The 25,748-nt window shown below is 35.2% G+C and overlaps 1 protein-coding gene across 1 annotated transcript in view; it reads left to right on the top strand.

The window, feature by feature from the left end:
* The window catches only part of SI (sucrase-isomaltase), a 180,985-nt gene that overhangs the window by 65,859 nt on the left and 89,378 nt on the right, over positions 1 to 25,748 (top strand). Inside the window, exons 2-8 of the mRNA XM_087965277.1 lie at positions 921 to 1,038; positions 5,385 to 5,458; positions 19,570 to 19,690; positions 20,848 to 20,957; positions 21,814 to 21,968; positions 22,921 to 23,092; positions 25,129 to 25,228. Of these exons, the coding sequence (XP_087821403.1) occupies positions 921 to 1,038; positions 5,385 to 5,458; positions 19,570 to 19,690; positions 20,848 to 20,957; positions 21,814 to 21,968; positions 22,921 to 23,092; positions 25,129 to 25,228 (850 nt within the window). The remainder of the gene's footprint in view (positions 1 to 920; positions 1,039 to 5,384; positions 5,459 to 19,569; positions 19,691 to 20,847; positions 20,958 to 21,813; positions 21,969 to 22,920; positions 23,093 to 25,128; positions 25,229 to 25,748) is intronic.

Genomic DNA, 25,748 nt, shown 5'->3' with positions numbered 1-25,748 from the left:
GTATGAGTGCGTTGTAATGCTACTTCGAATTAAACACTGTTTATACCATTTTTTAAAAATAATAATAATAAGGTTGAGCAGATGGCTGTGGAGCCTATCTCTTGGAAAGACAGTTTGTCAGATATGGGCATAATTCCTAAGATTACTAATCAATCCTTATCCTCAAGAACTGTATTTCAGCCAAAATGAGCACTTGCTAACATTTATTTCTTATAAATCTCAAGATAAAGGGCCACAGTGGTGCAGTGGTTAGAATGCAGTATTGCAGGCTAATTCTGCTGACTGCTGATTGCCAGCAGTTTGGCAGTTCAAATTTCACCAGGCTCAAGGCTGACTCAGCCTTCCATCTTTCTAAGGTCGGCAAAATGAGGACATAGACTGTTGGGGCAATATGTTGACATTGTAAACTGCTTAGAGAGGGCTGTAAAGCACTGTGCAGCAGTATATAAGTCTAAGTGCTTCTATATTGCTTTTGCTTTTGCTAAAGGTATCCCCCCGCCACCAGTAGGTTTTATTCTAGATTCTAGTTGGTCTATGTTTCTATGTATGCGTAATGTGTGCATGGGCATTCAGTTAGTTTTTCTTCAATGATTATCAACTGGGAAGAAACAGGAAAACAACAGGAAAAAAACCTACACATGTAAATATGGTTTTGCTTTCACTTGAGAGAAGTTTAGTGATTAAAAATAAACCTTTTAAAATGCTAGTTTGAAAAAAGTTGTTGTAATTCATCATAAACACTTAATGTTTTCTTGCAAGTTCTGTGGTGAAGAAGGACACAGGTTTAGCATTGTTGGCTATATTTTGATTATTTGGATGAAAGGATACATAATTTGAAAGCAAGCGCTTGAATTGAATTTATGATGCATGTTCCATATATAGATATAGATAAATATCTATTTATCTCTTTTTCTCTCTAGATGGGAAAGAAGAAATTCACTGGATTAGAAATCTCCCTGATTACTTTCTTCCTTTTGCTACTTATCATAACCATCGCTTTGATTGCACTTCTAGCAACAGGTTATTCCGGTTTTAAAGGTAATAATCCACAGTTCCTTGATTTATAGCCAGAAGAATGCTTCAATGGCTTCATTGGCTACCCAAGATCTTTTAAAAGAATACTTAAATATCTCCCACATGATTTTTAGATAGCTTGGACATCTAATCATGCCTTTGAGTGAGCCTTTGTGTTTTTTCTGTCATTCTTTCTTCATTTGCCATTTTGAAATATGAAATCCATGGGAATTAGAGTAGGATAGGTATACTGGGGTTAAAAATTCAAAACAGAACCCACCAAAATTCTTTCCAAGCCCCAGTCTCATTTAGGTATGATGCAATTCTACCCATTTCATGAACTCCCTCCAATAGCTAAATGGAGTCCATCAAAAGGTGGTCTTGTCCATTCTAAGTCATAGAACAGACTATTTGTACCTAACAAGATACATATATATCCCTTAGCTATTTTTTTTTTCTGCCAAGTTTTCATATGGTTGCCTTACCTGGTCTTCAATATGTATCTGAGACAGCCTAAAATACTGTTTTCCTTGTTAAGTAAATAATAAGCTATAGCAAATTTACCACAAATACAATCTGACACACTTTCTGACTATTTTGCAATGGAATTTCCTAGAGGGTTGGATCAGCTTGGCAGCTATTAACCAATTTAGGCTGATTTTAGGTATCCTTTAACTTTCTAGTTCTTGGGTACTGCCTCTGCTCATTATATTCTGAGCAATGGAAAAATTCACGAATAAAGTAGGTTATCTATCAGTAAATATCAGTCAAGTCACTGGCTAATCCTCAGCTCACGGATATGAACGGTAGCTGATCAGAAGGGTTGACAGGGATTCTGCAGGAAAAAGAGTGATTTTCTTTGCCCCTGTTCCTCATGATGCATCTCCACCCACATATGGTATTCATCAGCTACTATTCAGAGGTTATGTTTCTTGTTTTTAACATAGGCTTACTAGCTTGATAGAAAAACAGCCCAAACCATAGTTGATGGCTGAGGAACTGCATAGTAAAGCAAGAGAGACAGAACTAGTTCATACAACCATCCCACAACTTGGTTGCCAACTGTTGTACAAAGTGCTTTTGAATGTGAAGTTAGCCTTCTGGCAGAAGATCATGAACCCAGTATTCCAAAAACTATGGGATTAGCAGTCCTCTGGAAAAACAATAAACACATGTTCAAAAGTTCCTCAAACAGAGGCTGACAAATCAAAAATTGCCCACTACAACCATATATATCATCAGGTATATTTGCTCTAATAGCTATTTGGTCTGATCCCATCAGGTGCACAGATCTGATGGGTAAAGTCTTTCCTCTTCACCTATTGCTTTTCAGAACTTTGTTTCTAGACTGAGTGCAGAGGTGAATAGGTGGGTGAATGGGTGGAGAGAGTTTTAGAAAATGGTTAAGCTTGTGAGTCCACTCATCCATCAAACCATTGACATTACAACAATGGATCTGTTTCCCAACAACTGGTGACAGTGAAAATGGAAGGGTGGGGGAAGCCATCTTCCCTGCATAGGAAATAAGGACATCTTTGACAGCTATCTAGAACAGACACCACAGTCACTGAGCTTTGGAGATAAGCCCTTAGGTGCAGTTTAGTTGGTAATGCCCTTGTTATAAAACAACTTCAAAAGTGGGGGAGGGCATTTGCCAAAAGGAATGTAATGCTTACTTACTATTTACATGCTTATTGTTATAAGTTTCATAATAATATAGAATACATAAAGTTGTATTCCTGTAATTAACCAAAGGAACCTTTGAGGGCTAAATAATATACCTGAATAGTGTCAGTTATAGATAAAAAGGATAAATCAACATTTTTGACCCATTGGGCATAGAGAAGCATTTAAAATAAAAGAATAATAAGCAACATACTGTCATTGTGGCAATTTTTAGTATGAGTTAAATACCAGATCTATATTTGTAATTTTACTATGATAACATTTAAAATGCTTACATCTCATTCAGCTATTATATCATTCTTTCCTAGCCCCACCATTTAACACACACACACACACACACACACACACACACACCTCCCTCCCTCCCTCCCTCTCTCTCTCTCTGAGGTGGTGTTTAGCAGGTTCTGACCAGTTCTGGAGAACCGGTAGTGGAAATTTTGAATAGTTCAGAGAACCGGCAAATACCAACTCTGACTGGCCCCACCCCTCATCTATTCTCTGCCTCCGGGGTCCCAGTTTATTGGCTGGGTCTTCTTTTGTTGCCCTGCACAGGAGAACAGAGCTGGAAAGCAGGTTAGTGGGGTGGGGAAGGAATGGAGATTTTGCAGTATCCTTCCCCTGCCATGCCCACCAAGCCACACCCACCAAGCCACGCCCACAGAACTGGTAGTAATTTTTTTTGAATCCCACCACTGATACCCCCCACACACACAAAATATATGCACACACTATAGTGTGTGTGTGTGTGTGTGTGTGTGTGTGTGTGATGACATACTCGAAAATTTTATAAATACTTATGATTAATTATTTTGCAGAAACTAATAATCTGGTTCATTGCATATTTTCAGACAAATTGCTTAAATGCAAGTCATTTGTTTCAACTATGCAGTGAAACAGTTGCTAGTCTCTGCAAAAGTAATGTATCATGGTAGAATAAACAGATTATGATAAAAGGTTCCCTAGATGAAAGTATGTACAAAATACTCTGGGAGTACCAAGTTATTTATTTGTATAATTGCTTTAAAATGGGTAATCAAATTATGAGGACATGTGCTTATGCTAACATTAGAATATGTAAACTTCAGGATAACATGATTGCATTTTATTAAGCAGAAAAAAGAAAGATTATTAGACAATAGCAACATTCATTTATATCATGTGTTTATAACATTTATTTCAACTATTTATTTCCAAAAATGTAATCAATAAAACAATATATTAACCCACACTTTCTGTGCAATGTGTATTATGTAATTGAAAATAGCCTTTAAGGGTAAGAAGTAGAATTTGTTTAAAAAAATAGGCACAATACAGTTATCAATAAGGTGATGTTATTTATTTGTGATGGTACTGAGATCAAAGGCTGAGTTAATGACAGGCTGTAGGAATAGTTGAAAACTTGTTTGGTGTAGTAGTTAAAGGCACCAGACTAGAAACAAGATTGTGAATTCTTATCATTGCTTAGGCACAAAGGCAACTAGGTGGCTTTGAGCCTGTAACTTTCAGACCTAGAAAGGAAGCAATGGCCAGCCATTTCTGAAATCTTGCCAAGGGAACTTCAGGCACTAATCCAGCTAGTCACTGGGAGTCAATACTGACCGGAAGGCCAAATTAAAAGGTAGATTGTATTTGTAGCTCAGGAGTTACTGAGGCCAGAGTCAATGTTGGAGATTTTTGAGGCCAGCAAAAATGTTGGAGGTGCAAGTTTATGTGGCAGAAATTGGACTCAGAGTTGAACATTGGCTGGAATGCAAAGAATGCCATTCTGGACTATGTGGTAAAACAGTGGTGGAGCAGGAACAGCTGTATACAGTTGCATGTGGTATTGGACTGCAGATGGTGGACTGTTAAAGACTCTTGCAGTAGGATGCTTTCACTAATAGAATTAAATATGATTCTTGTCTGGATTGACATGGTGTTTTATATCGGTTCAGGTTCATTTTTCATTTTTAAAAAAGTGGCCTGCTGCAGCTTTGCCTTTGGTATGTTGGAGGGCTTGTGGTTGTAAGTGGCTCCAATCCTGTTGGTCTTTTGTAGACCATTAAGACCTGACTTTTCTCCTTGGCATCAGCTCAGGAATGGAATGGCTTTAATTCTGAATGATTCTGGGCTGGGTCTTTGGGAGAGGCTGATTTTGTATTAAATGTATGTAAACTGCTCAGAGTTGAAATTTGAGAGTTGGATTACTATCTAAATGGAAAGAAATCAGCAAGCAAGCTTGAGCAGTATTTAGTCTGCAATCCAGAACTAACTTAGGTATAAGTCACTCAATGTACTGGATTTAATTCAGACTTAGTACGTTCTGCAGAATAAGGACGCTAATAAGGCATGGACATTCATAGATAAAAAAGAAGGTTACATCAACCTATTTGATTCTCTTCTAAAAATTAAATGCATGTTCTGTCTGATATGTATATACTGATACATGCACAATCTCTGAATGTATAACCACAATTCTAGTAAGCATCTGAATATTACATTCAAAGTAGTATTTGTTTTAGACAGTTGCTGATTCTTGTTAAAATGAAATAAACACTATTTTTGCCATATCATCTAGTGAGGATTTCTCAGATTTGTTAACTAACAAAACACTTGATTGTTGCATTTGTATTGCCTATTTATTTCTATTGTTGTTATTGTTATTATTATTATCTGACTGATATAATAAATTGATGTATTTCTAGCCTTCTCACCTACTTGTCCAGTTATTCCTCTTCCTGAAAGAATAGATTGCATCCCAGACCAAGTGGCAACAAAGGTAAGCAGTGTATACAAGTGAAATAATAATAACAACTTAATGATTAAGAATTATTAAATGATTAAATTTCCACCAATCTTAAACTGTAAGTATGGGTACTCCTCAACTTACAACAATTCATTTAATGACCATTTGAAGTTATAACCGTACTGAAAAAAGTCACTTATGGCTATTTTTCACCCTTACAACTGCTGTAGCATCCCCATGGTCATTTGATCAAAATTAAGATGTTTGGCAACTGACTTACATTTGTAATGATTGCAACATCCTAGGGCATGTGATCACCTTTTACAAACCTCTGACAAGCAATGTCAGTGGGGAAGCCACATTCCTTTAACAACTGTGGCAAGAAAGTTTGCAAAACTAATTTAACAACAAACCCAAACATGGTTCAATTATGGTTATACATCGAGGACTACCTGTGTAACTGCAGATTACCTATAAATAATATTTGGATAGCAGAAGAGAAGAGAAAGAAATGGAGAAAATCAGTAAACAAGAAGACCTGAAAATAGAAGTTGAATAACTGTGTTAAAAGAAAGCAAAGGTAGTATCACTTGTAGTAGGTGCTTTGGGTGAAATCCCAAAATGTCTGAAGTACCATTTGAACAACATCATTAGTGACGAAAAGTTCACCCATTAATTGCAAAAGTTTTATTCAGAGCTGTAGCGATATTTTAACACCATCCAAGAACAATATCTGCCTGTCCCATGTCCTTGGGAAGAACTCAATAGATATATAAAAATCCCAAATCCAGTCTAAACATCTAGCTAATCAGAAGTTCTTTTTGGTCAAGAGTAGCTGGAAATATAAAATTAAGAAGTATTGGGTGATTTTTTTTAATAAAGGAAAATTTGCTGCCCCTTCTTCCCTTTTCTTTCTTTCCTCTTATGTAAAGCAATCCTAAGAAAATACTGTACTTTGCAAGGGTACAAAGTAGTTAAGAAAGGAAAACAAAATGCATGCCATTGGTCAAGGCAAAGTAAAAGTTTTATGAGTATGTTGTTCATTGGTATCGTTCTGGTTAATGAAAATTTTTTTTATTTCCTGCACTGCTGAAGATTACACATCCACATTTTTAAAGGGAATGTTTGCAAAGGGTTGGACTAGCCAATGGAATTGATCATGCTAATTGAAAAAAGCTTGGCAGCCCTTCCTATTTCTTTATGCATGCATGCAATCACTTCTAAAGGCTCAGGAAGGTTTACAAATGTCATGTTGTTTAAACCATATCATGCGTCATGATTTAGTAAGCTAACTGACTGAGTTATTTGTTGGCAGTCAAGGAGAGCATTCATGCAGCTTTTTGTGCCTTCACCAATATGCCTCCCCATTTTTCCCCAAGTTAATAAGCTTATACAGAACAGTTTGAAATTCAGTAAGAGAATTTTGAAAAAAAATTTATAAAGAAAACAAAAAAAAGTGTGGCAATAGAGGGAAAGAGGCAGCTGGAAATAGAAGGAAAAGAAAAAATCATTGTCATCATCATTATTGCCATCATCAGATAGTTGGGGAAAGTTGAAACTGCTATCATATGGCCTACCACAAAAAATGCTTTAGGATTGCATGGTGTAGAGGGGTGTTTGGGTAAACCCCAACAATTATCAGAGATGGGGAAGCCAATTAATATACTTTTTTTCCATGAATGTGTGGGTGAAAATCCTGATGCAATTTAAAGACTGAACATAAATGAAGGCAAATACATGTATCCCAAAATAATCCCAGGATTGCAAGATCCAATCTGAGTCCGTCACCAGGCTGGAGCCCATCCTCAGGGAACTTCTCTAACAGAATATGTGCTTTGGGTTATTCTATGCTTTCTATTTATGTGATGCTTTCCTTCAGAGGTGGTATTCAGCAGGTTCTGACCAGTTCTGGAGAACGGGTAGTGGAAATTTCAAGTAGTTCGGAGAACTGGCAAATACCACCTCTGACTGGCCCCGCTCCCATCTATTCTCTGCCTCCTGAGTCCCAGCTGATTGACTGGGTCTTCTTTTGTTGCCTTGCACAGGAGAATGGATCTGGAAAGCAGGGTAATGGGATGGGAAGGAAAGCAGTGGTGGGGAGGGAATGGGGATTTTGCAGTAACCTTCTCCCAGGAGTTGGGAGGGAATGGGGATTTTGCAGTATCCTTCTCCTGCCACGGCCACCAAGCATGCCCACAGAACCGGGAGTAAAAAGTTTTGAATCCCACCACTGCTTTCCTTATGTGGTTGATTAGTGTGTTGATGGCCAGCAATTGGCTGTTGTTTCCTTGTGCTGTTGTTTCCTGTACTTACAAATCCTTGGCACATAACTTGATGAGCTGGTGGTAAAACAGCACTCCTGTTGACCAACAAAGGGCCTGTTTCTTATGCTTCAATCATTTCCCTATCTTTGTACCTACATGGCCAACAATCTTAGTAGCTGTGAAATTGCATGTATGACCTTGTTCATTGCAGTTTGAGGCTTCCAATCAGTTTTGTTTTCTTGTATGCCTGCTCAGACCTTGAAAACAATTTTCTATCTATTATTATATACTACTTATTAAATAGGCAGAAGAGAATATTCCTCTATGAAGCTCTAAAAGAAATGATTTGGAGTTTACTTTAGTAAGCCATTGCTAAAGGTAACAGCAACTTGTCAGCTGTTGATCATGCAAGTTTATTTAAGCAAAAGTTTCAGAATCTTTCATGGCCTTTGAGTCTGTGGAGGAAAGGTAGAAACGTAGGAAATGAAGGATAGTATAATTATGGTTTATTATAACCTTTCCCAGTTTGATACTTGCCAGATGTGTTCAATGATAATTGTCAAAATTCCCAGGCAGTCCTTACTTTAATGCATTGGATGAACCTGTGGTGGAGGAAATTAGTTTATTGTGATATTGCAATGCAGCCAGTGATACAGAACTTTGGATCAATAGACTGCATGACAAAAATCTTATTTTGAAAGTCATTACTTTGTTTTCATTAAAAACCTTTAAAAGAAGTCAAGAAAATGAAAGTTTAATTCTCATGTCAGCTTCAGCATTATATAATTTAATACTTATACATAAATGCCTGAATAGGACAGTTTTCACATACCAAGAAATAACCAGTTTTTATAGTTAAAAGCCATTAGAAAACCATTGCAGGTCAACTTTGTTGTGCTTCAATCTTTTCTTCTTTCAAAGAGATGAGTTCACATAGCTAGACTAGTTTTGATCAGTGATGATACTCTTGCAGAAGGTGCCTTCAAGAAGTAGATGCTGTTGATTTTTAGATGGTTCTTTATGTATTCTAAGTTCTTTTTTTAACCCTGTAATTGTTAGAAGGAGAAACGCTTTTTTCCATATGTAATTGATGATTCTAGTAGGCAGAAACCTGCAGTGTGTAGTCTACATGGAAACATTGTATGAACATTTAAAAGTGTCTGTCAATCTTAACACAGAGAAACAGCCCAACTATTTTAATTCAAAAGGTTAGGAGAGTAGTAGTAAGAGGATTCTTGGTTTCCCAGAACACAGCAATTACATCTGTCTATCTGTTTGTCCATCCATCCATCCATCCATCCATCCATCTAATTATCTATCTTATCATCATCATCTGTCTCTCTCTCTCTCTCTCATCTGTCTATCATCTCTAGCTATCATATCTCTCTTTCTGTCATCTATCTACCATGTCTGTCTGTCTATCTACCTACCCACTTACCCATCTACCTACCTACCTACCCATCCATCCATCCATCCATCCATCCATCCATCCATCCATCCATCCATCCATCCATCTATCTATCTATCTATCTATCTATCTATCTATCTATCTATCTATCTATCTATCTATCTAATCTATTAAATTTCTGGAGGGAAAATATTTATAGCTGTTCCTGGCCTCAGCCTATGGTTCCAGTGGTGGTAGAAGCATTTGGGACTGTGACTCCTAAACTGGGACAGTGGTTCCAATAGATCCCAGGGACAACATCAGAGCTTTCTATATAGAAGGATGAAGTGCTAAGAACAGCTAGGATATTGTGTAGAAACCTCAAACTCCCAGGCCTCAGACTGGGGAAGACACATATACACACAGGTTGAGAAGAGATTTTTTTTTTAATATAATAGTGATGGTAGTTATTATTTAATGTGGTAGTTTGGAACATCAAAATATTTGTTCATCAAAATGTTAGCACTTATTTTTTCCTATGAAGTGCCCTTCCTTTCTGAAAGTGAAATACTTTTCATAACCACTTCCTACACACATTTTTTTTTTTTTTAGAAATTGGGTTGTGTATATATATATGTACAGGGCGGGAGGAACCATTTGCTGCTTAGGCAACTGACTTGATACTCCAATTTAATCAAATGTGTCAAAAGGGAATGGGAAAGTGTATTCAGTTGCTAATCTGATTGTGTATAATAGTCCACATTTAGTCACGCCTAACTGCATGTGATTCCTCTTGGACTATATTTGACACTGAAACTCCAAGTAGAGAATACTAAAATAGTAAATCCTTATAACTCTTTATTATGCTTCTCAAAAGAAAACATGGGAAAAATTTTCTTGCAATCAGAGGTTCACAGTACTAATTCAGAATTATGGTCATGCACTGTTATTGTGTTAACTATGGGAATCAAATGAAGGGTTGGGATTGTTGAAGGTAAAATATTCTTTCTTTAAAAGCAAATCAAAAATAAACAACCACAAAGTTAAAGTCTATCTGGAGCAGGGGCCTCCAGACTTGGCAATTTTAAGGCTTGTGACCATCAACTCCTAGAATTCCTCAGCCAGACAATTATAGTAAGCCTCAAAAAGCTAAATTAGGCCTTGTTAGGTCCTGGATGGGAGACCAACAGTATGACAGTCAGGGAAATAAAACAAAAAGATCCTGAAAAAAGTAAAAGGTAAAGGCCTGTTACCAAGAAAATTGAACAGAAAATGTATTCAAGCAGTTGAATTCAACTTTAAAATGCAGGTTCTTTTTTCCTTTTCTCTTAAGAGCAAATTATTGGGAGCACTAACAACAAACAGGTTATTTTTTTACAGTTTTTTCTTAAATCTTATTAAACCACCACTTTCAGTGGGGGGAAAAATATCCACTTTCCTAAAATTAGAAACAGCATAATTTAATAAATATGTGTATCTCGACTGTGGAAATTTGCAACTGAGAGAATAGTTTTGAAGTTAGTCATGGAAAAGGTAATATGTATTTAATAAATGTACACAGGAATTTAGACCCGAAATATTTTTTTCTTTCTAATCTATACTTTTGTGATAAGCAATCAACCTTTCAGTGAAGAAGCATTTACATTAATGATTAAGAACTTTTATTTAAATTCATTGTTTTGTAATGTCATATAAGATGAATCATGTAGATTCTGGGATAGCATCCAAATGATGGTTGATACTTGATTCTTGATTAATACACAACCCTCTTTAAAGATCAGTTATGAGAAAAGAGATAACTGAATCAAGGCAATAGAAAGGAATGAGTGAAGACTTCGTCTTTGAATGTTATTGCCAAATTCATTTTAGCAAAAACTTTTGCAGTCAATAATTTGTATGTGTGCGTGTATCATTCTTGTGTGGGAGGATTGATTATATAAATGTATATTAATATGAATGCTAGAGGAATAAGAATTGGTTCCTGTAACTTAGATGATGAACAGAGATATTATTTGTAAAATACCATCAATGTCTTTCTATTTCTGCTTAGTGATAAATGGAACCAGCTAAATTTGCTTCAAAATTAATCCAGACGCAAAGTAGTTTCTTAAATGTATGAAGAATACTAAGCATGAAAGAACATGTTCTGATTTAATGGGAAAACAATATAGCATTCTGAGCTTCTTTCTCTTCTAAAATACTTAATAACTAATGGGTTACTAATTACTTACAAGACACTTTTTATTTCCCCAAAAAAGTCTATTCGCTGCTTATTAAATTAATCATTTCAAGTACAGGTTTAAATTAATATTTCTACTTTATATTCCCAGAAAAATTTTAACATTTCAGGATAGATTCAAAAAATGCTAGGGGGAAAAAGTGTTATTGAGGAGAGTATATATGCAATGGTGGCCTTTCTTCTTAATTTGTCAGTCTTTTGGGTTTGAGAGAGCTAAAGTAGGAAATGGGTATTTAATACTTATTTCCAAAAAAATCTGAACGAATAATTCTTGAAAAGGTTAGACACCAGCTATCTGCTTGTTCAAATTTCCTTCTATAAATCAAAGATTTCTTTTGCATAGTTTAATGTCTTGGCACTCCTGAAAAATAAGATTTGCAACATTCTGACATTGGATTAGGAGTCAGTAAAACAAAGCTTCTGGGACATGTAAAGTTGTACTCCCCATCATATAGAGACATTTATTTATTTATACAACTTCTTGCAGCAAATATTAGAAGATGCATGGTGATCAGTAAATACCCAGAAGTCATCAATAACATTGCACAGTTCTATATAAAAGCTAAAGTATTTATTTGGAGTAAATATAAGCCTCAGGTGAGATGGGCAGCAAACAAATTTAATAAATAAAAATAAAATTCTAACCCTAACCCATAGTATTAAAAATAGAAAAGAAAAGAAAAGAAAAGAGAAAGGGGGAAATGAATAAATTCAGAACAAACAGAAATAATTACAGAAAACAAAAATAACTCTCAGAAAAAATCCAAGTTATCTGCCCACACTCAGCCAGCTGGGACTTCAAGTTCATGGAAATGCAACAGTCTTAACCTATTTTTGGAATTGCAGTAAAGTGAGAACTGCCTGTACTTGATGGTGGTCGGGAGAGTATTCTGTAAGATGAGAGTCATTACAAGAAAGGCTAGCTGTCTCATTCATTCCTGAAATCTTCATGAAGGAAGAAAAGTTCCAGCAGGAACAAGTTCCTGGGAACTTGGTCAGATTGGGAGATTTGCTTGTGGCAAGGTGTTGCCTGATGTGTTCTAGTTCCACACCATTTATGGCCCTAAAGATGATGAATAGCACTTGGAATTGAGATTGGAGACCTGCTTTCAAGCAATAATAATATAACTGTAATATAGCTATAATGCAGTTTTTACATCTGTACTACAGTTTTATATGTATTAGTTGTAATATAGGTGTAATTCTTTGTTTTATTTTATTTTTGTCAAGCATGTATTAGATAACATGTATAAGTACAAACATGATTATGAATACATGAAATGGATATGAATTAAAAGGAACATTAGGACCGGGACGGTAGGCACATTGGTGCGCTTATCCATGCCCCTTACAGACCTATTAGAAATGGGGTGAGGTCAACAGTAGATAGTCTAAGGTTAAAGTTTTTGAGGTTTGCTGGAGCTCACTTGCAAATAATAGAAGTAAGCAAAAGTAAGAAGTAGAAGTCATCTGTGAACTATCATCTGTGAACTATCCTTAAATATCACATTTCGATTCTTACTATGTTACAGAGCACCTGATTATGACATCGAACATGTAAACAAGCTAAATACACTACTAACATGGGCAGCATCCTGCCCACACGCTTTTATCTTCCTTGGTGACTTCAATCTACCTCATATTGACTGGACCCTAAATGAATGTACAACTGAACCCATACATGCAACCTTCTACAATGCTGTTACAAATCTGGGACTGGAACAACTAGTAACCAACAACACTAGACTAAACAACTGCCTCGATCTCATCTTCTGCAATAGTTTGAATTTAATTTACGGAATACAAACTAAAGAACCCTTTTCCAGCAGTGACCACAATATGATTGATTTTTGTTTCAACATACGCCCACACAAAAAATCATCACAATGACGTAATCCCCAATTATAACTTCAAAAAAGGCAACTATGATCTTATAGACAACGATATCTCATCCCTTGATTGGCAATCTCTATTCACTGGATGCAATACTGTTGAAGACCATTACAACATATTTTTTCTTGAAGTCAAAAGAGTCATCAAACTATATGTACCAACAACAACTCCCAAAACAAAAACAAAAAACAGATTTCCCCTAACAATAAGGAAACTTCAATCCAAAAAGAGATCACTCTGGTAGAAAAATAAATCTGGTCACATTGCCAATTTCAAAAGCCGATACAAAAATTTATGCCACCAGATAAAGACTGAATACACCAATTATCACATTAAGAGGAAAACCTTCTATGCACCAATTTCACCCGCACTTTTTACAATTTTGTAAACAACAAACTAAAAGACTCAAGGTCCATCCCACCCCTGATAGGACCTAATGGTAAAGACTGCAACGATGACACCATTAAAGCCAACATCTTTAACACATTATTTGGCTCAGTATTTGTAAACAGCAATGAATCATGCCCAGTATTTCCTAGCCGAACCCCAGACAACTACAATGATCTAATACATATTGATTTTACAGAAGACAATGTTGAAAAAGCACTGCGTAATCTAAAACCATCTCTATCTATTGGACTGGATAGAATATGTGCCTATCTACTGCCATATCGAACCTCTAAGCATAATCTTTGAAAAATCTTTCAGGATCAGCTCCTTGCCAAACCTATGATCACAAGCCACGGTCATCCCCATCTTCAAAAAAGGAGACCCCAGCCTAGTTGAAAATTACAGATCTCCTTATGCTGCGTCACCTGTAAAGTCATGGAATCAATTATTAACCAATCCATTATCCTCCACTTAGAGACAAACAACCTACTCTCCAATTTGGAGAGTAAATAATTTGGTTTCAGCAAAAAACTATCCTGTAATCTGCAACTCTTACACTGCAAAAACATATGGACTACACAACTCGATCAGGGCAAAGCAATAGACACAATCTACATAGACTTCTGTAAAGCCTTTGATTCAGTGGTACACGACAAACTACTCCTAAAACTAAAATCTTATGGTATCTCTGGACAACTGCATAACTGGATAGAAGCATTCCTGTCAAACAGAAACAAATGGTCAAAATTTGGAGTGTCCTATCAAATTCTGTACCTGTCAATAGTGGTGTCCTCCAAGGCAGTGTTCTAGGACCAACTCTCTTCATATTCTACATAAATGACCTCTGTGATCATATTAAGAGCAACTGTGTTCTTTTCGCTGATGATTTCAAAGCTGTTCAATACCACAGACAATACTGCTATCCTTCAAAAAGATCTTGACTATGTATCAGAATGGTCAAACAAATGGCAACTTCAAATCTCAACAAATAAATGCTCTGTCTTACATATTGGCAAAAAAAATCAGAAAATAAAATACAAGCTGAATAGTCAAGACCTTGTTGATGTTCCAAGCTCTGTAAAGGACCTTGGAATACTCATCTCAAATGATCTAAGTTCTAGAGCCCACTGTAACTACATAGCCAAAAAAGGGATTAAGAGTTGTTAACCTAATCCTACGTAGCTTTTTCTCTGATAATATCACACTACTAACTAGAGCATACAAAACATTTGCTAGACCAATACTCAAATACAGCTCATCAGTCTGGAACCCACATTACGTATCTGATATTAGCACAGTTGAGAAAGTCCAGAAATATTTCACAAGAAGAGTTCTCCACTCCTCTCCTCATTGTAAAATATCTTATGCCACCAGACTTGAGATTCTAGACCTAGAAAACCTTGAATTACGCCGTCTTCGGTCTGATCTAAGTATGGTATATAAAATCATACATTGCAATGTCCTACCTGTCAATGAATACTTCAGCTTCAACCATAACAACACAAGAGCACACAATAGATACAAACTCAAGGTTAACCGCACCAAACTTGATTTCAGGAAATACAACTTCAGCAACAGAGTGGTCAATGTCTGGAATACTCTACCTGACTCTGTAGTTTCTTCCCCAAACCCCCAAAACTTTAACCTTAGACTGTCTACTATTGACCTCACGCCATTCCTAAGAGGTCTGTAGGGGGCGTGCATAAGCGCATCAACGTGCCTACCATCCCTGTCCTATTGTTTCTTTTATTTTTCTTATATGTACCCATTTCATGTATTCATAACTATGTATGTACTTATACCTATTATCTTGTAAGCAATTGACAAATCAAATAAATAAAAATAAATAAAAATAAAAGTAAGATCTTTTCAAAGGCAGATTACTTTGCAGTACTTCAGACAGGTGGTTTCAGAGGTCAGGACATTGTAGACTGGGTAGAGTCATAAATGGTGCAGTAACCAAAGCTAGGGGAACCTTCTGCTGTTTAATGGGAATTGCAGGTCCAGGAAAGCCCACAAGTTAACACCTCAATTTCCTATTATGATTATCAAAGATGAACTAAACATAAAACAGTTCAGTACAAAATATAAATTAAAACATGGACAACTTATCCCAAACATGATTAGTACAAATTTAAATCCAAACATCTTATTGTCTAGCTACCTAATGTATTATTTTATGCTTTGTCTCAGCAAAGAAGCAGAAAAGGAGGCAGATTTGCTCAGCCACATGTGATATGTGGTTGCAATGATATCTTCAGGAACCATTAAATTGAAAGATAATGCTCAAATTTTTTCAAAATGTGGTTCACTCGATGTGTTGCTCATTACTTTTCCAATTATTGGTTTTTAATTAATTTAAATAATTCATTTCAAGATTTTTCCCTTGACAGATTAATGCAGGGATTCGCAACCTGTGGGCCACAGCACATTACTGAGCCCTGGACTATTCACAACTGGGCCACATGAGTGGCAGGCTAGTGCACTTGCACACACAGCCCAACTCACACGAGCGGTGGGTGCCAGTGCTTACAGCCCAACTTGTGTGAGTTGTGGATGACAGTGTTTGAAGCCCAATTCATGTGAGCAGTGAGCACCGGTGCTCACAGGTCCACACACATAAATGGTAGGTGTGCGCAGCCATCACTTGCAATAATGCTGTGCTCACACATGCCTGTGCACATGTCTGCCATTTGTCAAAAATCATCCCCACTCCATGCTGGGCAGCCAACCTGGAAAATTTGGGGAATGCTGCATTAGTGCATATTTCTAAGAGCACTATGTACTCTTAAATTAAAAATCAGGATATCACCCATATATTCCAGATCTGAGATGGTTTGGATTTGTAACTATCTTTGGAGAAGTCAGATTTATGTAAGACAGAAATTAGAGAACTGATGAAAATGGGTTGAAAATGAGTCATCCTTTACTCCATATTAAACAAATATATTTTTGTTATGTATGTATGTATGTATGTATGTATGTATGTATGTATGTATGTATGTATGTATGTTATTCAGGTTTGTTCGGGTATTTTCCCATGTCATTATAGTTGTGCTTTTAAAATTGTAGCAACGTTTCGGCAGAATCCATGATGGCAGATGAGATTCTGCCAAAACATTGCTACAATTTTAAAAGCACAACTATAATGATCGCAGTAACACAAAACTGAATACCATACATATAAATACCTGTGAAAACTTAAGAAAAATAATTATATATATATATATATATATATATATATATATATATATATATATATATATATATATATATATATATATATACATACATACATACATACATACATACATATATATATATATATATATATATATATATATATATATATATATATATATATATATATATTTGTTTTCTTAAGTTTTCATGGGTACTTACATGTATGGTATTCAGCTTTGTTCGGGTATTTTCCCACGTTGTGCGTAGTTGTGCTTTTAAAGTTGTAGCAACGTTTTGGCAGAATCTCATCTGCCATCATCAGGTTTCTGATTGTGTCCGTCTGTGAGTCAGGCCCCCACAGTTGTTTCAGTTTTAAATTTGGGGCAGCCTGTTGCTGTGCCAGAATGGTTTTTTCTTCATCCTGATTAGTTGGGAATCTAGGTCTGTGTTTATTGGTCTTGGAGTTTGCTGTGTTCTGCTTGATTGGTGTTTCTAATATCTTCTGTCTGTTTAGTGGCTCTTTTTGTGTCTTGATTGGTTGGCAACATTGTGTTCCTTTATTGGAGGCCTTTTGTGCAGCTTGGCTCCGGGTAAATGGATGGCTATCATTTGTTAGGAAGCTAGGTTTCATCTGGGTGCCTGGTTGGGGTGTGTTTGAGCTGGAGGTATCAGGGGGGATCTGTTTGTGCCCAGGTGTTTGCCTGGCTAGTGGTGTGGAGATTTTTTTGTTGGTGAGTGCAGGCTTCCAAATAATTGACAGTCTGGTGGAATCATCTCTTCTATTCATGCTTTCGGGTCTTTTTTCAATCTCTATGGCTTCTCTGATAATTCTGTGGCTGGGGTTTTCTATAGTGGCTAGGGTTTTGGTGCCATTGAAATTGATGCTATGACCTGTGGCTTCCATGTGTTGGACTAGTGAGGAAGTGTGTTCCAGCTTTTTGACTGCATTTTTGTGTTCACCCAGGTGGGTACTTATTCTTCTATTGGTCTGTCCAATGTATGTGGCCGGGCATGATGCACAGGGGACTTCGTATATGCCTTGGTTTTCCAGGTCAATTTTATCTTTGGGGTTTCTAAGGATGGATATATATATGTTTTCTTAAGTTTTCGTGGGTACTTACATGTATGGTATTCAGCTTTGAAAAATACCCGAACAAAGCTGAATACTATCTATCTATCTATCTATCTATCTATCTATCTATCTATCTATCTATCTATCTATCTATATGTTACCTAATTAGAGTATAATGAAAAATTTGCAAGAAAACAAGCAATCGCAGAGAGCACGAAGGAGTCCTCAAATATATTTTTATCAAATGTTTCCAAGAAAGATATCTTATTCACATCCAGTTCCTATCATAAAGGTTTCTGATAAGAGTAAAGAGCCACAATCCATTGAAGACATCTCAGGTTTTTGCCATTTCTTCCCCATTTATAATATCAAAAGCCAATTTAAATTCTGCAGAGGGATTCTTTGTCCATGTCATACATCTTTCATTCAGGTGTTATAAAATCAAGTCTTCTCTGTCTGTTCATCTTCAATGATTTCCTCATTATCCAACCAATGAATTTATCACAGAGGTGCCTTGTGCAAAGCTTTCCCAATTAGGCTTAGGAAGCTAATGGAGTAATAGTTAATTAGATCAAATGTGAGCCCTTTCTTATAAACCAGAACAATTACAGTCATATCAGTCTTCTGAAAATTATCCAGAGGAGTTAATAAATGAGATGAGGGCAGCCAAAATTGAGATCCACTAGTCAGCATTATTCTTTATCATTTCTGCAGGAGTACAATTTACAGCCAACAGCTTTGCCAGTCTTCAACTGGCCTGTCAACCTTTCACCTTCTGAGTTGCAGTAGGAAAACATCTTGGCAACTCTCCTTTGGTGGTGAATTTCCAAGTCATGACCCTGTTTAGAGTAGCTACTGGGATCAATATCCACTCCCAGAATGTGTGGTGAAGATATTACTTAATCTGCGTCATTGAAATAGTTTTGTAGTTGTACACATCCTCCACCACAAAACGAAACCCTCATTGTATTAAAGGAATAGGATCTATTCCAGTTTTCATCCAGTTATTGGAAGAAAGTGAATTTCCATATTTTCCTTTACTAAAGACTTGTCAGGCTATTGGTAACTGACTGAACGGAATATATTTCACCCCAAGTTCTCAGAATTCCCTTTAAAAAGTACATTAAGTTTGAAAGAGTAGCAGCACACATTTTACAGCAAGTGAATTAATTTAAAATGAATCTCAAATGTATATTAAGACAGAGACTTTCTTAGTCAATTTTCCACAGTCCTAAGTAGGAAAGGAAGTTCTTTTTACTGACAACAGATATTGGAATGTCTTCTCCAAAGAGAAACCTCATGCTTTGTCTTTTCAAGGGCAAGGCAGTGCTTGTATTTTTCAAAGATATTTTTGCTGTGTATGAATGCTTTGAATTGATTTCAATGAATGCTATATTTTTAAAAAGTTTTATCTTGTATATTGTTTGTAAAGCTACAGATATGTTAACTACTATTGCTGCTGTAACAGTTGCTTGAATGCTTATAAGTCTGAAAAGCAACACTTATTGGTAATTTGGAACACATGTAAGTACAAAATCTGTTTGCAAAAGAAATATATGAAAACTAAAAATCTACATAAAAGGTCAGTGATAGTTGATTTCAAACTGTGCAGCTTTCCTGACATTAATGGTTAGATACAGACTATTGTCCCAAAATTAATCTGGAGTTTATTTTGGTGGTCAAAGTTCTGATTTCCTTTTAATGCTGATGATACAGGACCTGTGTGTACTCCGTGGCTGTTGCTGGGATCCTCAGAATGAAACACATGTACCTTGGTGCTACTTTTCAAAAAATCATGGGTACCAAGTTCAAGGAAGAATGTCAGATACAAATCCAGGTAAGCTGAAGAAGCCTAAACTCCAGACTTATTAGATATTTATAGATCCAACATACTCAGCATGTAAATAAGGCAATGAACATAACATGTAAAATAAAAAGTATTTTCAGCATATGGATAACTTAATGTTTAATTTCTGTCTTACTAATAAATTTAAAATCTGATAGATCAAGTATCTTCTTTGTTTCTGCACCACTTAATATGGGAAAGAGAAACAGCCATTCCTAAATTCTCAAACTTTTTGAGTCAGGAGGCTAAGTTAGCATTTTGTTCATAACCATTTGCTAGTTACTAAGAATTTGGGGTTTCAGGTTATTTTAGTTAGGAGGTAAGGTTAAAATTGATGTTATTTTTTACTATTTTTATCACTTCTAAACATAAAATTAATACATATAAAATAAATTATTTTTCAAGTATTTTATTATGCATTGTTTAATTGTTTACTATGACTTTGTCTTGGACCATAAAGAAATAAATAAAAATAATTGTTAATTAAGTGCCAGAAAGATGAGATATTAATGATTCATATGGATCTGAGAATCCACAAGTTGTGAGAGAACTAGGAAAGTATTTGAGAATATTTCCAGGACTTAAGCAGATCTTCCTTTTGTTTCATGTACAGATTCATTTTTTTTTTTTTTAGAACCCTATAGATTAAAGAAAAATCTTGGTCCAGTAACAAATTGAAGTCAGTGAAGTTCTTTCAATTATTGTGCAATTTATCAGTGGCTAAGTTCAATGCAGAAAATTCTTACAGCATTTTTCAGGAGCATCAGCTTCCATACAATGGAAAAGAGCAGTATAGAAGCTTCAGAATGAAGGATCAACTAAAAGAACTGCATAATACAGACACAGAGAGATTCAAAGCCTATTTTGCTGTATAATTCACTGACTGATTTTGGTCTAGAGGTTCACCCTAATCAACTTCCTTTATTCAATTGTTATGTAAAAAAAAGGATAGATGCTGGATTGAAAAATGCTTCAGATATGTTGAACACAGATTTAATCTAAAGGTCAGAATGGACAGAATGCTTTATCAGTAAACTGCATGCCTTATTCTCTTACTTTGCTTTGTCCTAATTGAAGAATACCTAGTATTCTTATAATTATTGTCAATACTGGAAGTAACACCCTTCCTTCCTTTCCTTCTTTCTTAGGATTTGAAGCTACTCTAATAAGACTACCTTCTCCATCCCTGTTTGGAAATGATATTGAAAAGCTTCATCTCACTGCAGAATATCAAACTGCAAACCGATTTCATTTTAAGGTTAGAATGGTTTTTTTTAATGAAATAATAATAATAATAATAATAATAATAATAATAATAATAATAATAATAATAATAATAATAATAATAATAATAATAATAATAATATTTATAGAAGAAAAGATTAGTGAATGACAAGCTGACAAGATTAATGAATGACAAGCACATAATGTATCACTGGGCTAAAGTCCACTGTGCAGAAATTGGAGGCAAATTTTCAGTTGGTACAATGTTATTATTTTTGCTAAATATACTGGATCTGGATTGTAAAATTTCAGACGTCCATTAGATAACAGCACAGAGACATAGAAAGCACTAAATATTTGCTAGCATATGGGGAACATCTGAAATTTTGCAGCTTAGATCTATTCTGTACCTTCAAAGATAAAAATAAAATATTTGTTTGAAAGGGTGTATTGTCCAATTATAGAATATTGTATATAAAGCAAAATTAACATTATGATTCATCATCTTAAAATGATCTGCATCTTAAGTTAAATGAGTATAACCATATAAATAGGTATGTTCCATACCTATTGAGGAACAAGCTAGTTAACATATATATTGAAGAGTACTTTCTATGAAAATATATTCCAGGAAAAACTGTCTTAAGGTCAGCATTGTCATGTTGAGTTACAGCCAATTTGAAATTTCTCAGGACATTTCAGATATTCACTGAGAAACCCAACTGTCTGGTTTGCCACAGTGGTGCTATTTTACCGGTTCGGCCCAGTTCTACCGTACTGGTAGCGCTGAAAATAATAGAAAGAATATTTCAGATGAGGGAAAATTGTGCATTCACTATGTCAAATTTTATTTCATTTTAAAATTTTATGTTGCTGGTTGGTTTTAACAGATTACAGATCCTGCCAACAAAGATAGATATGAAGTCCCACATGAAAATGTTCAACCTTTTCAGGGATCTAAAGCAACCAACTTAATGTATCGAATAGAAGTCACAGACAATCCTTTTGGAATCAGTGTGATCAGGAATATCAATAATAAAGTCCTGTAAGTTACCTTTCTGTTCCTTGTTTTATTTATATATATATATATATATAAGCCAACAGTTCATAATTGTTCAACCACTTCCCCCCTCTAAGATTAATTGTGTAGCAATTGTCAACTATTTTGATCTCAGGCTCCTTTTAGGTTCTTAAAAATGAGTGAGACTTTGGTTTATATGGCCTATATCTGTCATATTTACTGTATTATAAACTTATATTGAGATTACTTTTATCTTTACAGACTCTCTGAAAGGGTCTCAAGAACTTTCAGAGGTCCCTAGACCACACTTTGAGAACTGTTGCCGATATATTGACAATAAATTTTCAAACATTTTTTAATGCAGTAAATGCATTAAGTAAATGCAGTTATTTGAATTGCACACATCTCTAATAGAAAGTATCTCATAGACCATAAGTTGCTTGCACGTTGAATAGGGTCTCAGGAAAGACTCTAAACCAGAAGATGTTTTTGCGTGTTTCATACCAGATTTTGTTACCTGTAGCTCTGTTGTTCAACATGAAATGTAAGTGTATCCACTAACATATTCATTGTTGTTACACAATTTAGGCAAGAATCAGAAGTAATCTTCCTTCTGGGAAGTTTGACTGCCATCATTTATTTATGTAACATCCTTATCACAATATTGAAAAGGAGTAATTAAAACAATACATCAGCAGCAGTCAAGAAAGTGAGCAATGCCTGTTAAGGAATAAAGACCTATTATCTATTCTTCCAAATGTTTCTGGTGTCCTGTAGTGTCCTGTCTTGGTGACTATAGTTCTTACTGGTGACCCAATTTTAAGCTCTTATGTCAATTTAGACAAATGCTGGTCTTTTCCTTAGCTTTTTCCCCCTTTTCTTTACAAGGTATTCTTAGTACGAATACAATGTGAATTGAATGCATTTTTTAAAATCCAGTTTATAAAAAGCATAATACTTTTGATCATTCAAACAGCTTCAACACCAGTATAGGACCTCTGATATATGCTGACCAGTTCTTACAGCTTTCCATTAGAGTGCCTAGCTGGAATGTTTATGGCGTAGGAGAACATGTGCATCGACAATATCGGCATGATTTTAACTGGAAAACATGGCCTATCTTTACCCGGGATGCTTTTCCCAATGGGGTAAGTGTCTTCTTCTGATTCTGCATCAAGTTTGGTCTTCCGAAGTAGTAAAATAAATATGAACATAATTCTGAATGAATGAAATGAAAGAAGGAAAGCAAAATACACATTTTTGAATTGTGATTCCATTTTATACAAGAAGCATGATTCTGACTTTGCTGTGAATCAAATGGTAGGACAGCATTTCTTAAAATTAAAGCAAGGCATAAAGGAGAACCAAAAAGGAAGAAAGCACAGTTTGCTTGTTAAGAATATAGGTGGCCCTCAACTTATGGGCACAACTGAGTCCAAAATTTATTTCGGTAAGTAAGGTAGTAGTTAAGTGAATTTTTCCTTATTTCATGAGCTTTCTTGCTTTAGTTGTTAAGTGAATCACTGCAGTTGTTAAGTTAGTAACATGGTTGTTAAATGATGCTGGTTTTCCAATTTGCTTGTCAGAAGGTCATAAAGGCTTTCACTATAGGTGACCCAGACACAATAGGTGACACTGCAATGTCATAAATACATGTCAATTGTCAAGCATCCGAATTTTGTTCACATGACCATTGGGGATACTAAATGACTATTGGGGATGTGAAAAACAGTTGTTGTTGTTTCACTGCCATTGTAACTTTGAAAGATCACTAAACAAACAGTTGTAAATTGAGGAGTACCTGTACTCCAGTGACTTCTATTGCAACATTTTTTTGCAATCCTTTTTTCTCTCCTTTCTGTAGAGAACTGGTGATGGAGGAGGTGGGGAGGGGGAGGAGGATTATAAGGATATAGTTCTAGAACCTGTTCCAGGTTTTTTTTAAAATGTGGACAAAGAAGGCAAATATTATGTATTTTAACTTTCTTTTACTTTTTAACTTTTGTAATCTGGTCTCCAAAAAGAGTTTTCCCAATAGATAGAGCTTGTAGTACGTTTAATCAAATAATATCCCCCCTCCAGAATAAGTAAAAATAATACATATACCTTCACAAATATATATATATATATATATATATATATATATATATATATATATATATATATATATATATATATATATATATATATATATATATATATATATATAGGTGTTGGCTGTTGTTCAGTTATTTTCCACGTATTGTAGTTTGTTAGCACAAGTTAGGCAGAATCATCATCTGCCATGGCATGCCATGGCAGATGAGATTCTGCTGAAACGCGCTACAACTTTAAAAGAACTACAATGACGGGAAAATACCCAAACCAAGTTTCTAACACCATACATGTAAGTACCATTTAAAACTTAAGAAAACATATATATATATATATACACACACACACACACACACACACACACACACACACACACATATATATATATATATATATATATATATATATATATATATATATATATATATATATATAAACTGAGAAAGCAAAGGCAGCAGACATAGTTTAGATTAGAAACTTTATTTATAGCACACCCATTTAAATATCACCATATTATATTAAAAATCTTAGGAGAATTAAAAAAACATGTTTGATTGGGAAAAAAATGCTTATGAACAAAAACAAGCAAACTGAAAAAGTTTGTATGGGAATGGATGAGTTACCATAAGAGAAGGAGTGATGGTATCAGCAAGAATCTAGAACTGAATAGGCTGCATTTTAGACCCACTGTACCTTTTGGATGGTCTTCATAAACAGTCTTATGTCAAGTGCCTGAATAAATTATTTATATTGTAATAGAACCAATAGATCCACTGATTCTAGACAGTAGGACAAGAAGTGGATTAACAATAGATACTTGAAAAATCAGAAAAACTGAATTTCATTAATTAGCTGTGGTCTAAATTCAAGGATATATGATATGTGGTTCTTCACTTAATTAAAAGGCTAGTATATATGTTTAAGGCAGTTTAATCGGTGCCCAGGGGGGGCGGGGGGGGGAGGGAAAGAGGGAGGTCGTGTTAGTGTGGGATTTAAAAAAAAATAAAAAAAGGTTTAAGATATTCAGTTTCAACACTTAGGATTTCTAATGAACTTTCATATTTATATATAGTTGTTGTTTCCTTCAAAGGATATGAGCAACCTGTATGGTGCTCAGACTTTCTTCTTATGTCTAGAAGATAAGAGTGGACATTCATTCGGAGTGTTTCTTATGAACAGTAATGCCATGGGTAAGGAAATTATTTATGATTTTGATAAAAATCACCTGGCTTTCTTAAATAATTTTCTACATGTGTATGATAAATGCACAAGATAATCAGCAGGTATGTTTTATACTACACATTTTTTATCCAATGCATTTATTCTGAGCAAGTTGTATTTTAATTATACTGTTCGAACTAATAATAGTGAGAATCTAATTGTGAAACAGTGTGATCCTATCTATTCAAAATTAAGTCCTTAATCTTGGTGAGGCAATGGCATGGTAGGTTACCAGATATAACATTACTGCTTTTCCTTCCCAAATCACACTGATAGTTCTATTTGTAAGCATTATACCAAGGCAGTGTAAATATTTATGAAGAATCTCATATTGTTTCTATGTTATTTTTCTTCCAGATGTGCTTCTATGCAGCTCCACTGAAAACTGTCATTACAGTTTTAGATAATATTATCTAAAGTATTGTTTATAGATATTAAAAGTCAATTGACCTATGTCTATATGGTTAAATTGGAATCCTCAGCATAATT

Source organism: Notechis scutatus, chromosome 4 (genome assembly GCF_049901735.1).
Source record: "Notechis scutatus isolate UNSWTSFEM ecotype Mainland chromosome 4, rNotScu1.2, whole genome shotgun sequence".
Classification (NCBI taxonomy): Eukaryota; Metazoa; Chordata; class Lepidosauria; order Squamata; family Elapidae; genus Notechis; species Notechis scutatus.
The sequence above is the reverse complement of the archived record's forward strand: the minus strand, read 5'-3'. Positions and strand labels throughout refer to the sequence as shown.